The 14,224-nt window shown below is 42.6% G+C and overlaps 1 protein-coding gene across 1 annotated transcript in view; it reads left to right on the top strand.

Moving 5' to 3' along the window:
* Window positions 1-2,884: 2,884 nt before the first annotated feature.
* Window positions 2,885-14,224, top strand: part of ITPR2 (inositol 1,4,5-trisphosphate receptor type 2) — a 1,380,003-nt gene continuing 1,368,663 nt past the window's right edge. Inside the window, 1 exon segment of the mRNA XM_029597493.1 lies at window positions 2,885-3,012. Within this exon segment, the coding sequence (XP_029453353.1) occupies window positions 2,921-3,012 (92 nt within the window). The 5' untranslated portion in view covers window positions 2,885-2,920.

Here is a 14,224-nt window from a genome sequence, read left to right as displayed (position 1 = left end):
GAACATAAGAACATAAGAAAATGCCATACTGGGTCAGACCAAGGGTCCATCAAGCCCAGCATCCTGTTTCCAACAGTGGCCAATCCAGGCCATAAGAACCTGGCAAGTACCCAAAAACTAAGTCTTGTAACTACAAAAGTCTTGTAACTACAAAAGAGGCCTACTGGGGATTTGGCTTAAAAGAACACTGCTGTCCCAATATATGTGAGTCTGAAAAACTGCCCACAGATGCACGATGCAGTGCCTTGATGTACACTACAACTGAGACCGCTGTATGTGCACGCACCAAACTTTTAACTACAGAAGAGGTCTGTTGATAATGCCTATAAGACAAGCCTGGCTTTTCCTGACTCGATCTCTAGCCATCTCACGGCACTGTGCCTATTTACTTCCCATCAAGGGGAATCCGGAGTTCTTACCGGATTCTCAGTCATCCGGGTTTCAACAATGGGTGTTGAAGGGGGTGACACATTTGGGCCATGTTTTGGACTCTCACGGTAAGCTATTACCATGGCCGGAATTACAGGATATATATGGTTTATCTCCAGGTCACCTATTTTTCTATCTACAATTGCAACAACATGTTTCCTCCTTGTCTGCTAAGAGTTGGCAGGCTGCTATCTTTCACAAACTGGAACAATTCCTGTCTTTAAATCGAACTCAACCTCCCTCCCTCTCTAGACATTATAAACATCTGAGTCTGAATCGTGGGTCAGATCTGTGGTCGTTGCTGCAGGATCGATGGGAGAAGGATCACCCTTTCCAATTAACTGGTAATATGATTAAAGCGGGTTTTCAACATATCACAGCTGTGATTTCCAATCAATACTATCGAGAAATGCAATTTAAATTTCTTTGGCGAGCATTTGTCTCCACTCAGACAGCCTGCCGCTCTCAGTTAATATCCTCTCCAATCTGTGGGAAGTGTAATTTACAAGCGGGTTCACTGTCACATATGTTTTGGGACTATAAATGTATTAGGAAATTCTGGGGGCGGGTGCTGCACTACTTAAATGATTTGTTGGCTGTTTCTGTTCCTTTTTCACCACACACTTTATTATTTGACTACCTGCCTTTGACGACAATATGGACAGTTTCCATATGTCTTTTGTTTCAAAAGGCGTGTTATGTGGGAAGAAACAGATACTGCAGTGGAAAGAAATGACTCCCCATTCCTATTGGCAATGGCGCAATCATTTTCACCCCTATGCATATGGAATCTCTCTCTACATGACTCTCCTCCCACGCGCAAGAGGAGTTTTCTAAAGGTTGGGGAACCGTTTTTGCAATATCTGCCACACAGAGCCCGAAGTTTAATTCTAAACAATGTATGATTAGTCCAGACTCTCCTATTTGGTTGGATAATCCACCTGCTCTACATGATTTGGAGCCTTGAACTGTGTTTCTGTATTGCTTAACCATCTCGGAGCTATTTGGGGGGAGGGGGGATATGGGGAACTAATTTTGTTATACAATTTATGCTTTGTTCATTGCTAGTGGGGTCTACAAAGTCCATTCCCCACTGGAGTGTTGGTTATGTCTTTTTAAAAAAACAAAACAATAAAAAGTTATTTCCAAATGTGCGTCCGAGATGCACATTTTTTTTTTTTTTGCATCAGGAGTGAATGTCTAATAGCTTCATTCACATGCATTTGCATGTGATGAGCGCTATTAGATTCACTCTGCATTGGATGCTTGAAGATATGCGCTAATCCCCTAGGGGCGGATTTTCAGAGCCCTGCTCGCGTAAATCCGCCCAAAACCGGGCGGATTTACGCGAGCAGGGCCCTGCGCGCCGGGAAGCCTATTTTACATAGGCCTCCCGGCGCGCGCAGAGCCCCGGGACTCGCGTACGTCCCGGGGTTCTCGGAGGGGGCGTGTCAGGGGCGGGGCCGGAGCGCGCGGCGTTCCGGGGGCGTGTCGGCAGCGTTTTGGGCGCGGGTACGGGGCGTGGCTACGGCCCGGGGGCGTGGCCGCGCCCTCCGTACCCGCCCCCAGGTCGCGGCCCGGCGCGCAGCAGGCCCGCTGGCGCGCGGGGATTTACGTCTCCCTCCGGGAGGCGTAAATCCCCTGACAAAGGTAAGGGGGGGGTGTAGACAGGGCCGGGTGGGGGGGTTAGGTAGGGGAAGGGAGGGTAAGGTGAGGGGAGGGCAAAGGAAAGTTCCCTCCGAGGCCGCTCCGATTTCGGAGCGGCCTTGGAGGGAACGGGGGGAGGCAGCGCGGCTCGGCGCGCGCAGGCTATACAAAATCGATAGCCTTGCGCGCGCCGATCCAGGATTTTAGTGGATACGCGCGGCTCCGCGCGTATCTACTAAAATCCAGCGTACTTTTGCTTGAGTCTGATGCGCAAGCAAAAGTAGGCTGATCGCGCTTCTTTTAAAATCTACCCCCTAATGCATTGATTAGCGCTTATTCTACCCCCGTCGGACTGCAGGTTAACAGTGCGCTCGGCTGAGCCAACCGTATTGCATCGGCCCCTTAGTCTGCTGCCTGAACTTGGCGGCGTCCAATCCAGTCACAGCACAAACCGGTGAGCCCATGCTGAGCACCTTGCATGTGAGAGATCCATTTCTGCAGAAAGAGGCAGAAGGCATAGAACCGGCTGAAGTGATAACTCCAACTTTAATTAACTTTGGAAAAGTTGGTGTAGGCGGAGTAAACTCGTCAGCGTCTTTTCTCCGGGGAGGGGAGCGACTTGTGCTGGAAAGGCTGAGCCGAGCTGCGCTGCACCAGCCTGTCTGAGGGCGAGGGCGGAAAGGAGGGGACTCGAGGTCTCGCAACCCTGCATGCTGTGCAGACACTTCCAAGCCTGCCTTTGCGTGTCTCTTGTTATGAGGCTGCGCCTCGGTAGATGTTGTTTTGTTTCGTAACATTTAAAGTTTCTCACTTTTAATGCACATTTGAGGGAAAATGAACAAACATGACTGACAAAATGTCCAGTTTCCTGTACATCGGGGACATCGTCTCCTTGTATGCGGAAGGTTCCGTGAACGGGTTCATCAGCACCTTGGGGTAAGGTTTTCTCTTTCCCTTTCTCTGTTGCTCTTGGTGGTTGGCGGTGCTATCGGCTTCTGGCCGGGAGGTCAACGGGGCAGGAAGCGGAGAGCGGCGTCTCTCCTTTACTGTTTTTTTTAACCAGCTCCCGTGTGCGGGCAGCCCACAGAAGTAGGAAGTGAGGCAAAACTTCGCGGAAAGGCCCGTCGAGTATCTGCAACACCGGAACAGCATTTTAATATACTAAGCCTTTTGGTGTGTTGCTCATTTTCTTTTGTCGTTTTCCGTCATGCAAGCTAACAGGTTTTATATATTTCAAAAAAATATCTTTTTCCAAACAAGCTGTAAAATATCGTTTTCAAGCCTTTTACTTGTTTCGTTGACGTTACCGCTGCACTATCTTGGCTAGGACTTTGGCTAGGACTTTTAGCGGCGGGGTGCAGTTACTGGAAGACTAGATACGTTTTTGCAGCTGTTGCAGAGTTTTTGAAACAGGAAAAGCTGTAGGGGAGGGGCAGAAGGAGCAGCATTATTATTTTCCAACTTCTTTCCAAATGACACTACTTGTTTTTGGACAAGGGCGCTGGGCAGCCCTTTTGCAGGCCTTCCTTGTCTTTATTTGCCCCATTCATGTGCTAGATGCAGTTATATTGCAGAGGCTTTTGCTGTGCACATTTAGTGATTCTAATGTGTGCCCTCGCCCTTCTCACTTCACCTCCCCCCTGCCTTCATACCCCAAATCTTTTGGATTAGCACAGGTTTTAATTTTGCCAGCATGGTGTTGGCATGCTTAAAGTTTGAGACATTTAAGCTTCCTTTATGCATGTTTTCTGTATATTAAGGAGGTGTTATGTATTTTTGACTACATGGATGACAAATATTTGAAAGTAGATTTTTAAAAGTTACTTTCTAGAAGGCACGTTTGGGACTGATTTATACTTTTTAAAAATATATTTTCATTCATAAAATTGTAAGTACACCATGTATTTGTGTGGGAAGGAAGTGGAGCAAAGGTTCGGTTGCTAGGAACCGTAGACTTCCTTTGTCCAAACCTTCTAATAGTAATTCTTGCCTACATAATTTAACGACTTTCACCTTCACAATCTGATGCTTTCAGTTTCACTGGAGAATAGAGGTTATGTATAGGTGGGCAGCCAACAGAACCAAGAAACCTCAGTCCTTTTTATATGGGGTCCTATGTTTTCAGTTTAAACCAATTTCTACCCATAAATTCCTGGATTTTTTCAAAGGTGACAATCTGTGTAAACCCTAATTTTGGCTGATTAAAAGCTGCTCCAAAGCAGCGTTTCAAGACCTCCAGCCACAGCTTGAAGCCATTGTAGGCCAAAGCACATGCTGCGTTTCAAGTGCTGCCCATGCCATGTTTCAAGGCCCACCCCCTAAGCAGCCAAAATACCTGCTTTCTAGTTCTGCAAATGCATTTGAAGCAGGCCATGTCCATCAGAACCACTTTTCAGCAGGCTTCCTGGCTCTGCAGAGTGCAGAAGCCTCAGTAAGTATCTTGCAGAAGGAGGGAGGAGAAGCCTGGAGCCACCACTGATAAGTGATAAATGCTGTTGCAGTGTGGGGGGAGGGGGGACGAGGGAGATTCTTGACAGGGGAGGGAGAGAGAGAGAGGGACATACTAGGTAGGGGATGGGATGCTACTGAGTGGATGAGTGGGGGAATCTGCTTAATAATATTTTATTGTCCTATATTTTGTCCACCAAAATAAACTACCCAAAAAGTCAGTTTTTTCAACTGATTTTCTCCTTGTTATAATAAACCCTGATATTTTCCAGGGAAAAATAAAGAACAAAATATTTTGGTTAAATTATGATAAACCTTTATTGAAATGTCCCTTGCCCTTGTGTATCTGCTCTTTGTTGTCCAGGTTACTAGATGGAAATAAAGACTTGTTTTATATCCTCAGTTTATTCTCTCATATGTAAATGTGCGGTTTGGTAATCACCTGATGTTATGAACCTGGATAAAAACTGCTTGACTTGCTTGGGGAGTTCAATGTGCAGTACTGGAGAATGTAAAAGAATGAAATTTCAACTGAAAATCGTATAGACCACATGCATGCAACCTCAAGGTCTTATTTTTCTAAAGTGACTTTTATCTCTAGACACTTTAAACCCTCAGAGGTAATTGTTTGGTAAGTAAACATGAGGGAGGCTGTTGCTGTATAAACAAAGCCTGGCTTGTCCAGCATATGCAGCTCTGTCAGAGAAAACACTTCCTGGCATATACTCCGTACTTCATCTGTTTTAGTCTCTGATTGGAGATTGTAGTTGTTGGGCTGAAGTGTCATATTTGTTTTTAGGAACATTTGTTTTCTTTGCTGAGGTGATATTGTGCTATTTTTTTCTCTAATTAAATTTGTTTTGGGTATGATAAATCAAGGTTGTTAGGATAACTAATAACTTGTAATTAAATTACTTTTCTAATAGTTTACAGTATTCTTTGTGGATTATCCCATTTAGTTCTTCCCAGGTGAGTGTATTTGATTTCAGGGATAATGTATGTAAATAGGTTAATGTTTGTGAACCTCACTTGTAAGGGTATGTTGGATATGATCTCAGACTCTCAAATTTACTGCTAATGCCCATCTCAACAGTTGCATTGTGTGAGAGAGCCTTCTTTTGGAGTTCATAGGATGTAATATGTATAAGTAACACAATGTATGCTTGGAATTTACCTTTGATTGGGCCAGTGGCACCCAGTGCAATTGGTACTATTTCAGTATCTTTCTGCCACATTTACTTGGTCTCAGATGGCGTTTATTGATAATTGAGCATCTTCTCTCTCTCTCTCTCTCTCTCATATGCTGTACAGGGTAATCGCTCAGTACTGACACTCCCCCCCCCCCCCCCATTTTGCATATTGTTTTGACTTTTATCTCATGTGCTATTAGATTCTTACTCAGTCTTTCTACTTGTTCTAACATTTGTCCAAGTTTAAGAATGGAGACCAATTTTGGCTGTTCATTTTTATACTATAGTACTTTTTGAGTATTTGGGTCTATTGGTGCTGTTAGATATGCCTGGATGCCTACTATAGCAGTGATATGTGTAATCTATTTCTATAGGCTTTCAGCTGTTGGGATGTACAATCTTTGTGAACACTGTTTCTTATAGATTAGCTGGTAGACATGAAGGAGTTTTCTTCATCTGTTCAAGATCTTTGTGGGGCCAGTCTGTGATTCCAAAAGGGAAGGAGATTCGAGAGTACAGGGATTACAAGTAAATTGATAGCTTGTATCTTATTCCATGCCAGTCGTTTGTAGCAGTGGCGTAGCTAGAACTGATTTTATGGGGGGGGGGCGCAAGGTTAACATGGGTGGGCTGTAGGTATACAGGTCTGAGCCACACTAGTTGTACTCATTGATAAATAATGCCTTAGCATGCACCCTGCAATTGGTTCTAAATGGTCTGCAACAGCAGTTATGCATTATGAGTGACGCTTATAAAATAAATACAGATTAAAAAGACATTTTTAATGTTCGTAAGTGCTTGAAATAATTGAGGTAAAATATTTTAAATTTATTGCAGTTTATAAATACAGAAGAATATTATTAGGTAAAAAGCAAAGAACTCAGCCATGTAATAAAACAAATTTTTCTTTCATGAGTCCTCTTTCCAGAAAGACAAAGATCATAACTAGTCGGGGAAGACTATAGTGATAGGAGTATACTACCGTCCACCTGGTCAAGATGGTGAGACGGACAGCGAAATGCTAAGAGAAATTAGGGAAGCTAACCAAATTGGTAGTGTGGTAATAATGGGAGACTTCAATTACCCCAATATTGACTGGGTAAATGTATCATCGGGACACGCTAGAGAGATAATGTTCCTGGATGGAATAAATGATAGCTTTATGGAGCAATTGGTTCAGGAACCAGCGAGAGAGGGAGCAATTGTAGATCTAATTCTCAGTGGAGCACAGGACTTGGTGAGAGAGGTAACGGTGGTGGGGCCGCTTGGCAATAGTGATCATAATATGATCAAATTTGAATTACTGACTGGAAGAGAACAGTATGCAAATCCACAGCTCTCGTGCTAAACTTTCAAAAGGGAAACTTTGATAAAATGAGAAAAATTGTTAGAAACTGAAAGGAGCAGCTACAAAAGTAAAAAATGTGCAAGAGGCGTGGTCATTGTTAAAAAATACCATTCTAGAAGCACAGTCCAGATGTATTTCACACATTAAGAAAGGTGGAAAGAAGTCAAAACGATTACCGGCATGGTTAAAAGGGGAGGTGAAAGAAGCTATTTTAGCCAAAAGATCTTCATTCAAAAATTGGAAGAAGGATCAACAAAAGAAAATAGGATAATGCATAAAAGTTGGCAAGTTAAATGTAAGACATTTGACATTGTACCTGAAGACTGGAGGATAGCAAATGTAACCCCCAATATTTAAAAAGGGCTCCAGGGGCAATTCGGGAAACTACAGACCGGTTAGCTTGACTTCAGTGCCAGGAAAAATAGTGGAAAGTGTTCTAAACATCAAAATCACAGAACATATAGAAAGACATGGTTTAATGGAAGAAAGTCAGCATGGCTTTACCCAGGGCAAGTCTTGCCTCACAAATCTGCTTCACTTTTTTGAAGGAGTTAATAAACATGTGGATAAAGATGAACCGGTAGATGTAGTATACTTGGAATTTCAGAAGGCATTTGAGAAAGTTCCTTATGAGAGGCTTCTAGGAAAAGTAAAAGTCATGGGATAGGTGGCGATGTCATTTGTGGATTGCAAACTGGCTAAAAGACAGGAAACAGAGAGTAGGATTAAATGGACAATTTTCTCAGTGGAAGGGAGTGGACAGTGGAGTGCCTCGGGGATCTGTATTGGGACCCTTACTTTTCAATAAATTTATAAATGATCTGGAAAGAAATACGACGAGTGAGATAATCAAATTTGCAGATGACACAAAATTGTTCAGAGTAGTTTGTGATAAATTGCAGGAAGACCTTGTGAGACTGGAAAATTGGGCATCCAAATGGCAGATGAAATTTAATGTGGATAAGTGCAAGGTGATGCATATAGGGAAAAATAACCCATGCTATAATTACACAATGTTGGGTTCCATATTAGGTGCTACAACCCAAGAAAGAGATCTAGGCGTCATAGTGGATAACACATTGAAATCGTCGGTTCAGTGTGCTGTGGCAGTCAAAAAAGCAAACAATGTTGGAATTAATAGAAAGGGAATGGTGAATAAAACGGAAAATGTCATAATGCCTCTGTATCGCTCCATGGTGAGACCGCACCTTGAATACTGTGTACAATTCTGGTCGCCGCATCTCAAAAAGATATAATTGCGATGGAGAAGGTACAGAGAAGGGTGACCAAAATTATAAGGGGAATGGAACAGCTCCCCTATGAGGAAAGACTAAAGAGGTTAGGACTTTTCAGCTTGGAGAGAGAGACGGCTCAGGGTGGATATGATAGAGGTGTTTAAAATCATGAGAGGTTTAGAATGGGTAGATGTGAATTGTTTATTTACTCTTTCAGATAATAGAAAGACTAGGGGGCACTCCATGAAGTTAGCATGTGGCACATTTAAAACTAATCGGAGAAAGTTCTTTTTCACTCAACGCACAATTAAACTCTGGAATTTATTGCCAGAGGATGTGGTTAGTGCAGTTAGTATAGCTGTGTTTAAGAAAGGATTGGATAAGATCTTGGAGGAGAAGTCCATTACCTGCTATTAATTGAGTTGACTGCTATTACTAGCAACAGTAACATGGAATAGACTTAGTTTTTGGGTACTTGCCAGGTTCTTATGGCCTGGATTGGCTACTATTGGAAAGAGGATACTGGGCTTGATGGACCCTTGGTCCTACCCAGTATGGCACGTTCTTAAATACTATACCAGGCCCTAGAACATTAATACAATACCTACTGGGGTAACAGAACAAGCCGGACTTAAGAACATGAGAAGTGCTATGCTGGGTCCAACAATCCCAGCATCCTGTTTTAGACAGTGGCCAAATCCAGGTACAAGTACCTGGAATATCCTGCTACAAATCTCTACGTAGAACTACATGATACCAGAAATACTGCTTCTCACTTACACACAAACAGAACACAGACTGACCCTTACCTAATATAGAAATAATGGACTACATATTAAAAACCAGAAACATGCAGACAAAATTGATATACCATGAGAAACCCGACTCTGAACAGTGGAACTAAAAAATAAGCCAAATATAAAGTATTTTTCATTTTTATTTTTTTATTAAAATTATTAAACGCCCTTCACAAACAAAGTCTGGCGATTTACAAGAAACATACATAATATTAAAAGAAAAATAAAAAAGAACACTTGACAAACAACTGTCATTAACAACAATCATTAAATTTCATGGAAACCATACAATTTCACGCATGTTCATACAAATTCCATCAAGATGTTACAAGTTGGAGATGTACCATACTTAATACCTCGGAGCAAAACTCAATCTAGATGTTTCAAGATTGGAAATATACCATACATCAGGCCTTGGAGCGGAACTCAATCTGGGTGTCCCAAAATTGGAACTAAGCTTCTGGCCTTCATAGAGTTATCACATTTTCAAAAAATATAAAAAGCACGATGGAGTAGAAGATCTTTCAGCAGTCTTTTAAACTTTTTTGTACGTTATCCAAATGTACATTCCCAAAGATATCGTATTTCAGTTGACAAAAACGGAAAATAACTTATTAAAATTTATCTTTCTCTGATCTTTTTTTATTTTTCTATTCGGTTGCCTTTTTTTCCACTTGTCAATCTTTTCCTGATTCTCTTCTCTTTCTGTTTCTCTCTCTCCTCCTGTCATCTTCTCTTCCTCAGACACATACATTCACATGATTTCTATCACAGACTGTCTCACACACAGGCTCATTTTTCTCTGACTCCCTCACACACAACTCACTTTCACATACTCTCCTTCAGACACACACTCACTTTCACATGCTGTAACATATACATACACACAAGCTCTCACTCTCACATGCTCTCTTATACACACAAGGTCACACACATGCACCCAAGCTCCCATTCTCTCTCTCTCTCTCACACACATACAGAAACCAGGCTCCCATTCTCTCTCTCACATAAACCCCCACATACACGCACCCAGGCTCTCATCTCTCTCTCTCTCTCACAGAGGAGACTGAATGTACAGTAGAATATTTATGGGTTGAAATTCCATGTTGTTGGGGAACAGTATCGTGATAGGGGTATATTACCGTCCACCTGCCCAAAATTATCAGACAGATGATGAAATGGTAAGAGAAATTAGAGAAGCTAAAAAATTTGGCAGAACAGTAATAATGGGAAATCTCAATTACCCCATTATTGAGTGGGCAAATGTAACATCAGGACATGCTAGAGAGCTAAAATTCCTGGATGGAAAAATGAATGCTTCAAAAACTGATCCAGGGGGGAGCCATTTTAGATCTAATTCTTAGTGGAACGTATGATTTGCTGTGACAGGTAATAGTGGTGGAGCCACTTGGCAATAGTGATTATACATGATCAAATTTGACTTAATGATTGAAAGGGGAACAATAAGTAAATATACAGCTCTAGCACAAGCTTTCAGAAGGAGGACTTTGATAAAATGAGTAAAATAGGAAAAACTGAAAGGTGCAGTTACAGAGGTTGAATGCACGATAGACATGGACACTGTTTAAAAATAGCATTTAAAAGCGCAGTCCATATGTATTCCTCACGTTAAAGGGAGAAGAAGGCCAAATGACTGCCAGCATGGTTAAAAGGTGAGGTGAAAGCTATTTTAGCCAAAAAATATTCTTTCAAAACCTGGAAGAAGGATCTGTATGAAGAACATAAGAAAAAGTACAAGTATTAACAAGTGAAATGTGAGAAAAACTGAGAGAATTTGAAAAGAAGTTTGTCATTGATGCAAAAACTCTTAATACAATTTTTAAACTATATCTTAAGCAGGAGTCCTGTGAGGCAGTTGGTTAGACCATTAGATATTTGAAGGAATGTTCTTCTTCGTCTTCTTTGTCGTCGTCGAAAAGGAGCACTTAGGAAAGATAAGGCCATTGGGAAAGACTAAAACTCTTTGCTTTGTGTTGTAGAGATACCTGTTAAGGAAATGGTTTTCAAGGGTGATGATTCCAATGAATTGAACCAAATCATGGTAAACCTAGAAGATGTAGTAGGTCAGATTGATAAATTGAAGAGTAGCAAATCGTCTGGGGCAGATGGTTATATACTCCAGGGTTCTGAAAGAACTAAAAAATGAAATTGCAGATCTATTACTAGAAATTTATAACCTATCATTAAAATCATCCATTGTACCTGAAGACTGGAGGGTGGCCAATGTTATCCCGATATTTAAAATGGGCTCTAGGGTGATCCGGAAAACTATAGTCTGGTGAACCTGACTTCAGTGCCGGGGAAAAGTGTGGCAACTATTATATAAAAAACAAAATCACAGAACATATAGCTATGTTTTAATGGGACACAGCATGGATTTACTCAGGGAAGTCTAGCGTTGCAAATCAGCACATTTTTTTGAAGGGGTTAATAAACATGGGATAAAGGTGAGCCAGTAGATTTAGTGAATTTGGATTTGTAGAAGGCTTTTGACAAAGTCCCTCATGAGAGATTCCTAAGAAAATTAAAAGGTCATGAGATAAAAGGCAATGTCTTTTTGTGGATTGCAAAACTGGGTAAAAGTTCAGAAACAGAAGGTAGATGGTCAATTTTCTCACTGGAGAAATGTAAACAGTATAACCTTAGGATCTGAACTTGGGTCAGTACTTTTTAATATATTTATAAATGATCTGGAAAGGGGAATTATGAGTGAGGTGATCAAATTACAGATGACACAAAATTTAGTTAGAGTGTTAAATCACAAGTGAATTGTGATAAATTGCAGGAGGACCTGGTGAGACTGGAAGACTGGGTATCCAAAAGGCAGATGAAATTTAATGTGGACAAGTGCAAAGTGATGCACTAGGGAAAGTAACCCATGTGTAGTTACATGATGTTAGGTTCCATTAGGAGTTACCACCCAGGAAAAGGATCTGGGCATAATAGCTGATGATTTCAAAGTATTGTTCACTAAGGGGGTCATTTTCAAAGGAGTTACGCATGTAAATGTGACATACTATCGTAGCAATTTTCAAAAGCTATTTACTCGAGTAAAGTGCACTTACTTGAGTAAATCCTATGGACAATTCAATGGCATATATTGTAGCAATTTTGAAAAGCCCACTTACTTGAGTAAAGTGTATTTACTCGAGCAAAAACAAGTTTTGCTCGAGTAAATGCTTTTTAAAATCCGCCCCTAAGTGTGCTGCAGTAGTCAAAAAAGCAAATAGAATACAAATAATTATTAGGAAAGGAATGGTGAATATAACAGCGAATGTAATAGTTCCCAAATTCCCATTCTCTCTCTCTCTCTCTCTCACACACACACTCCCAGCCTCCCATTCTCTCTCTCTCTCTCTCACACACACACACACTCCCAGCCCCCATTCTCCCTCCACACTCCTCTCTCTCCCATTATCTCTCTCTCTCTCACACACACACTCCCAGCCTCCCATTCTCTCTCTCTCTCTCTCACACACACACACTCCCAGCCTCCCATTCTCTCTCTCTCTCTCACACACACAAACTCCCAGCCTCCCATTCTCTCTCTCTCTCTCTCACACACACACACTCCCAGCCTCCCATTCTCTCTCTCTCTCTCACACACCACACTCCCAGCCTCCATTCTCTCTCTCTCTCACACACACACACTCCCAGCCTCCCATTCTCTCTCTCTCTCACACACACACTCCCAGCCTCCCATTCTCTCTCTCTCTCTCACACACACACTCCCAGCCTCCCATTCTCTCTCTCTCTCACACACACACACTCCCAGCCTCCCATTCTCTCTCTCTCACACACACTCCCAGCCTCCCATTCTCTCTCTCTCACACACACTCCCAGCCTCCCATTCTCTCTCTGTCTCACACACACACACTCCCAGCCTCCCATTCTCTCGCTCTCTCACACACACACTCCAGCCTCCCATTCTCTCGCTTCTCACACACACACTCCCAGCCTCCCATTCTCTCTCTCTCACACACACTCCCAGCCTCCCATTCTCTCTCTCTCTCACACACACTCCCAGCCTCCCATTCTCTCTCTCTCACACACACTCCCAGCCTCCCATTCTCTCTCTCTCACACACACTCCCAGCCTCCCATTCTCTCTCTGTCTCACACACACACACACTCCCAGCCTCCCATTCTCTCTCTCTCTCTCTCACACACACACTCCCAGCCTCCCGCTCGCTCTCTCTCTTGGCCAGGCTCCCGCTCTCTCTTGGCCAGGCTCCCGCTCTCTCTCTCTCTCTCAGCCAGGGTTCCCCCCCCCCCTCTGTCTCTCTCCACACACTCACGCACCACCCTGTCTCCAATTCTTTTGTCCCTCACACACACACCACCCTGGCTTCCGTTGTGTCTCTTTCATGCACACAGTTACCCTCATCCATCCAGGCTTCCATTCTCATTCTCTCTCCCTCATATAAACGCACACACCCACCCACTCCCAGGCTCACATTCTCTCACATGCACACAAGGGCCTCTTTTAAATCCATCTTGGGAGTGGAATCCTGTGAAGGTCTTGCAGCAACACACCCTACTCTTTGCCTCTTCGGGGATGGGATCCTGCTCAGCCTTGCTGGAGCATACCTTCTGCTGCCGTGGGGATGGGATCCCTGATGGAATTGCTCCCGCAGTCATCTTCCAGTGTTGGGCATCCCTGATTTAGTGGGCCTGATCCAAACTGGGTGTGCCACAGTCCATCCAGACCCACCCATAACTATGCCACTGTTTTTGTAGTAGTCCTTGTTGATCTTATCTCTCAGTAAATTGTGCTGGATTATTTTATCTTTCTCTTCTAGATGTGTTAATTTTTAAACTGCCACATTTGTGGGAGTGATGGTAGATCATTTTAAACAAAATATTTATATACACTTTTCCTCCTCTAGTTCTTTTATGTCTGTTGATCAAACAGTTGTTCTTTGTTTTAGTTAGTTTACTTGAAGGAAGGTTGCCTTAGGATGACATTTAGGGGGTCATTTTCCAAGGAGTTACCGCAGGAGATAATTCCGCAAATCGCGCTAACAGCCATTAACGTGATTTGCGAATGCAAATTTTTAATTTTGTATTCAGGGGGCGGAGCATATTAAAGTAGGAAAGAGTTATCGTG

This window comes from Rhinatrema bivittatum, chromosome 4 (assembly GCF_901001135.1).
Source record: "Rhinatrema bivittatum chromosome 4, aRhiBiv1.1, whole genome shotgun sequence".
Lineage (NCBI taxonomy): Eukaryota > Metazoa > Chordata > Amphibia > Gymnophiona > Rhinatrematidae > Rhinatrema > Rhinatrema bivittatum.
This window is presented reverse-complemented; position numbering and strand designations above follow the sequence as displayed.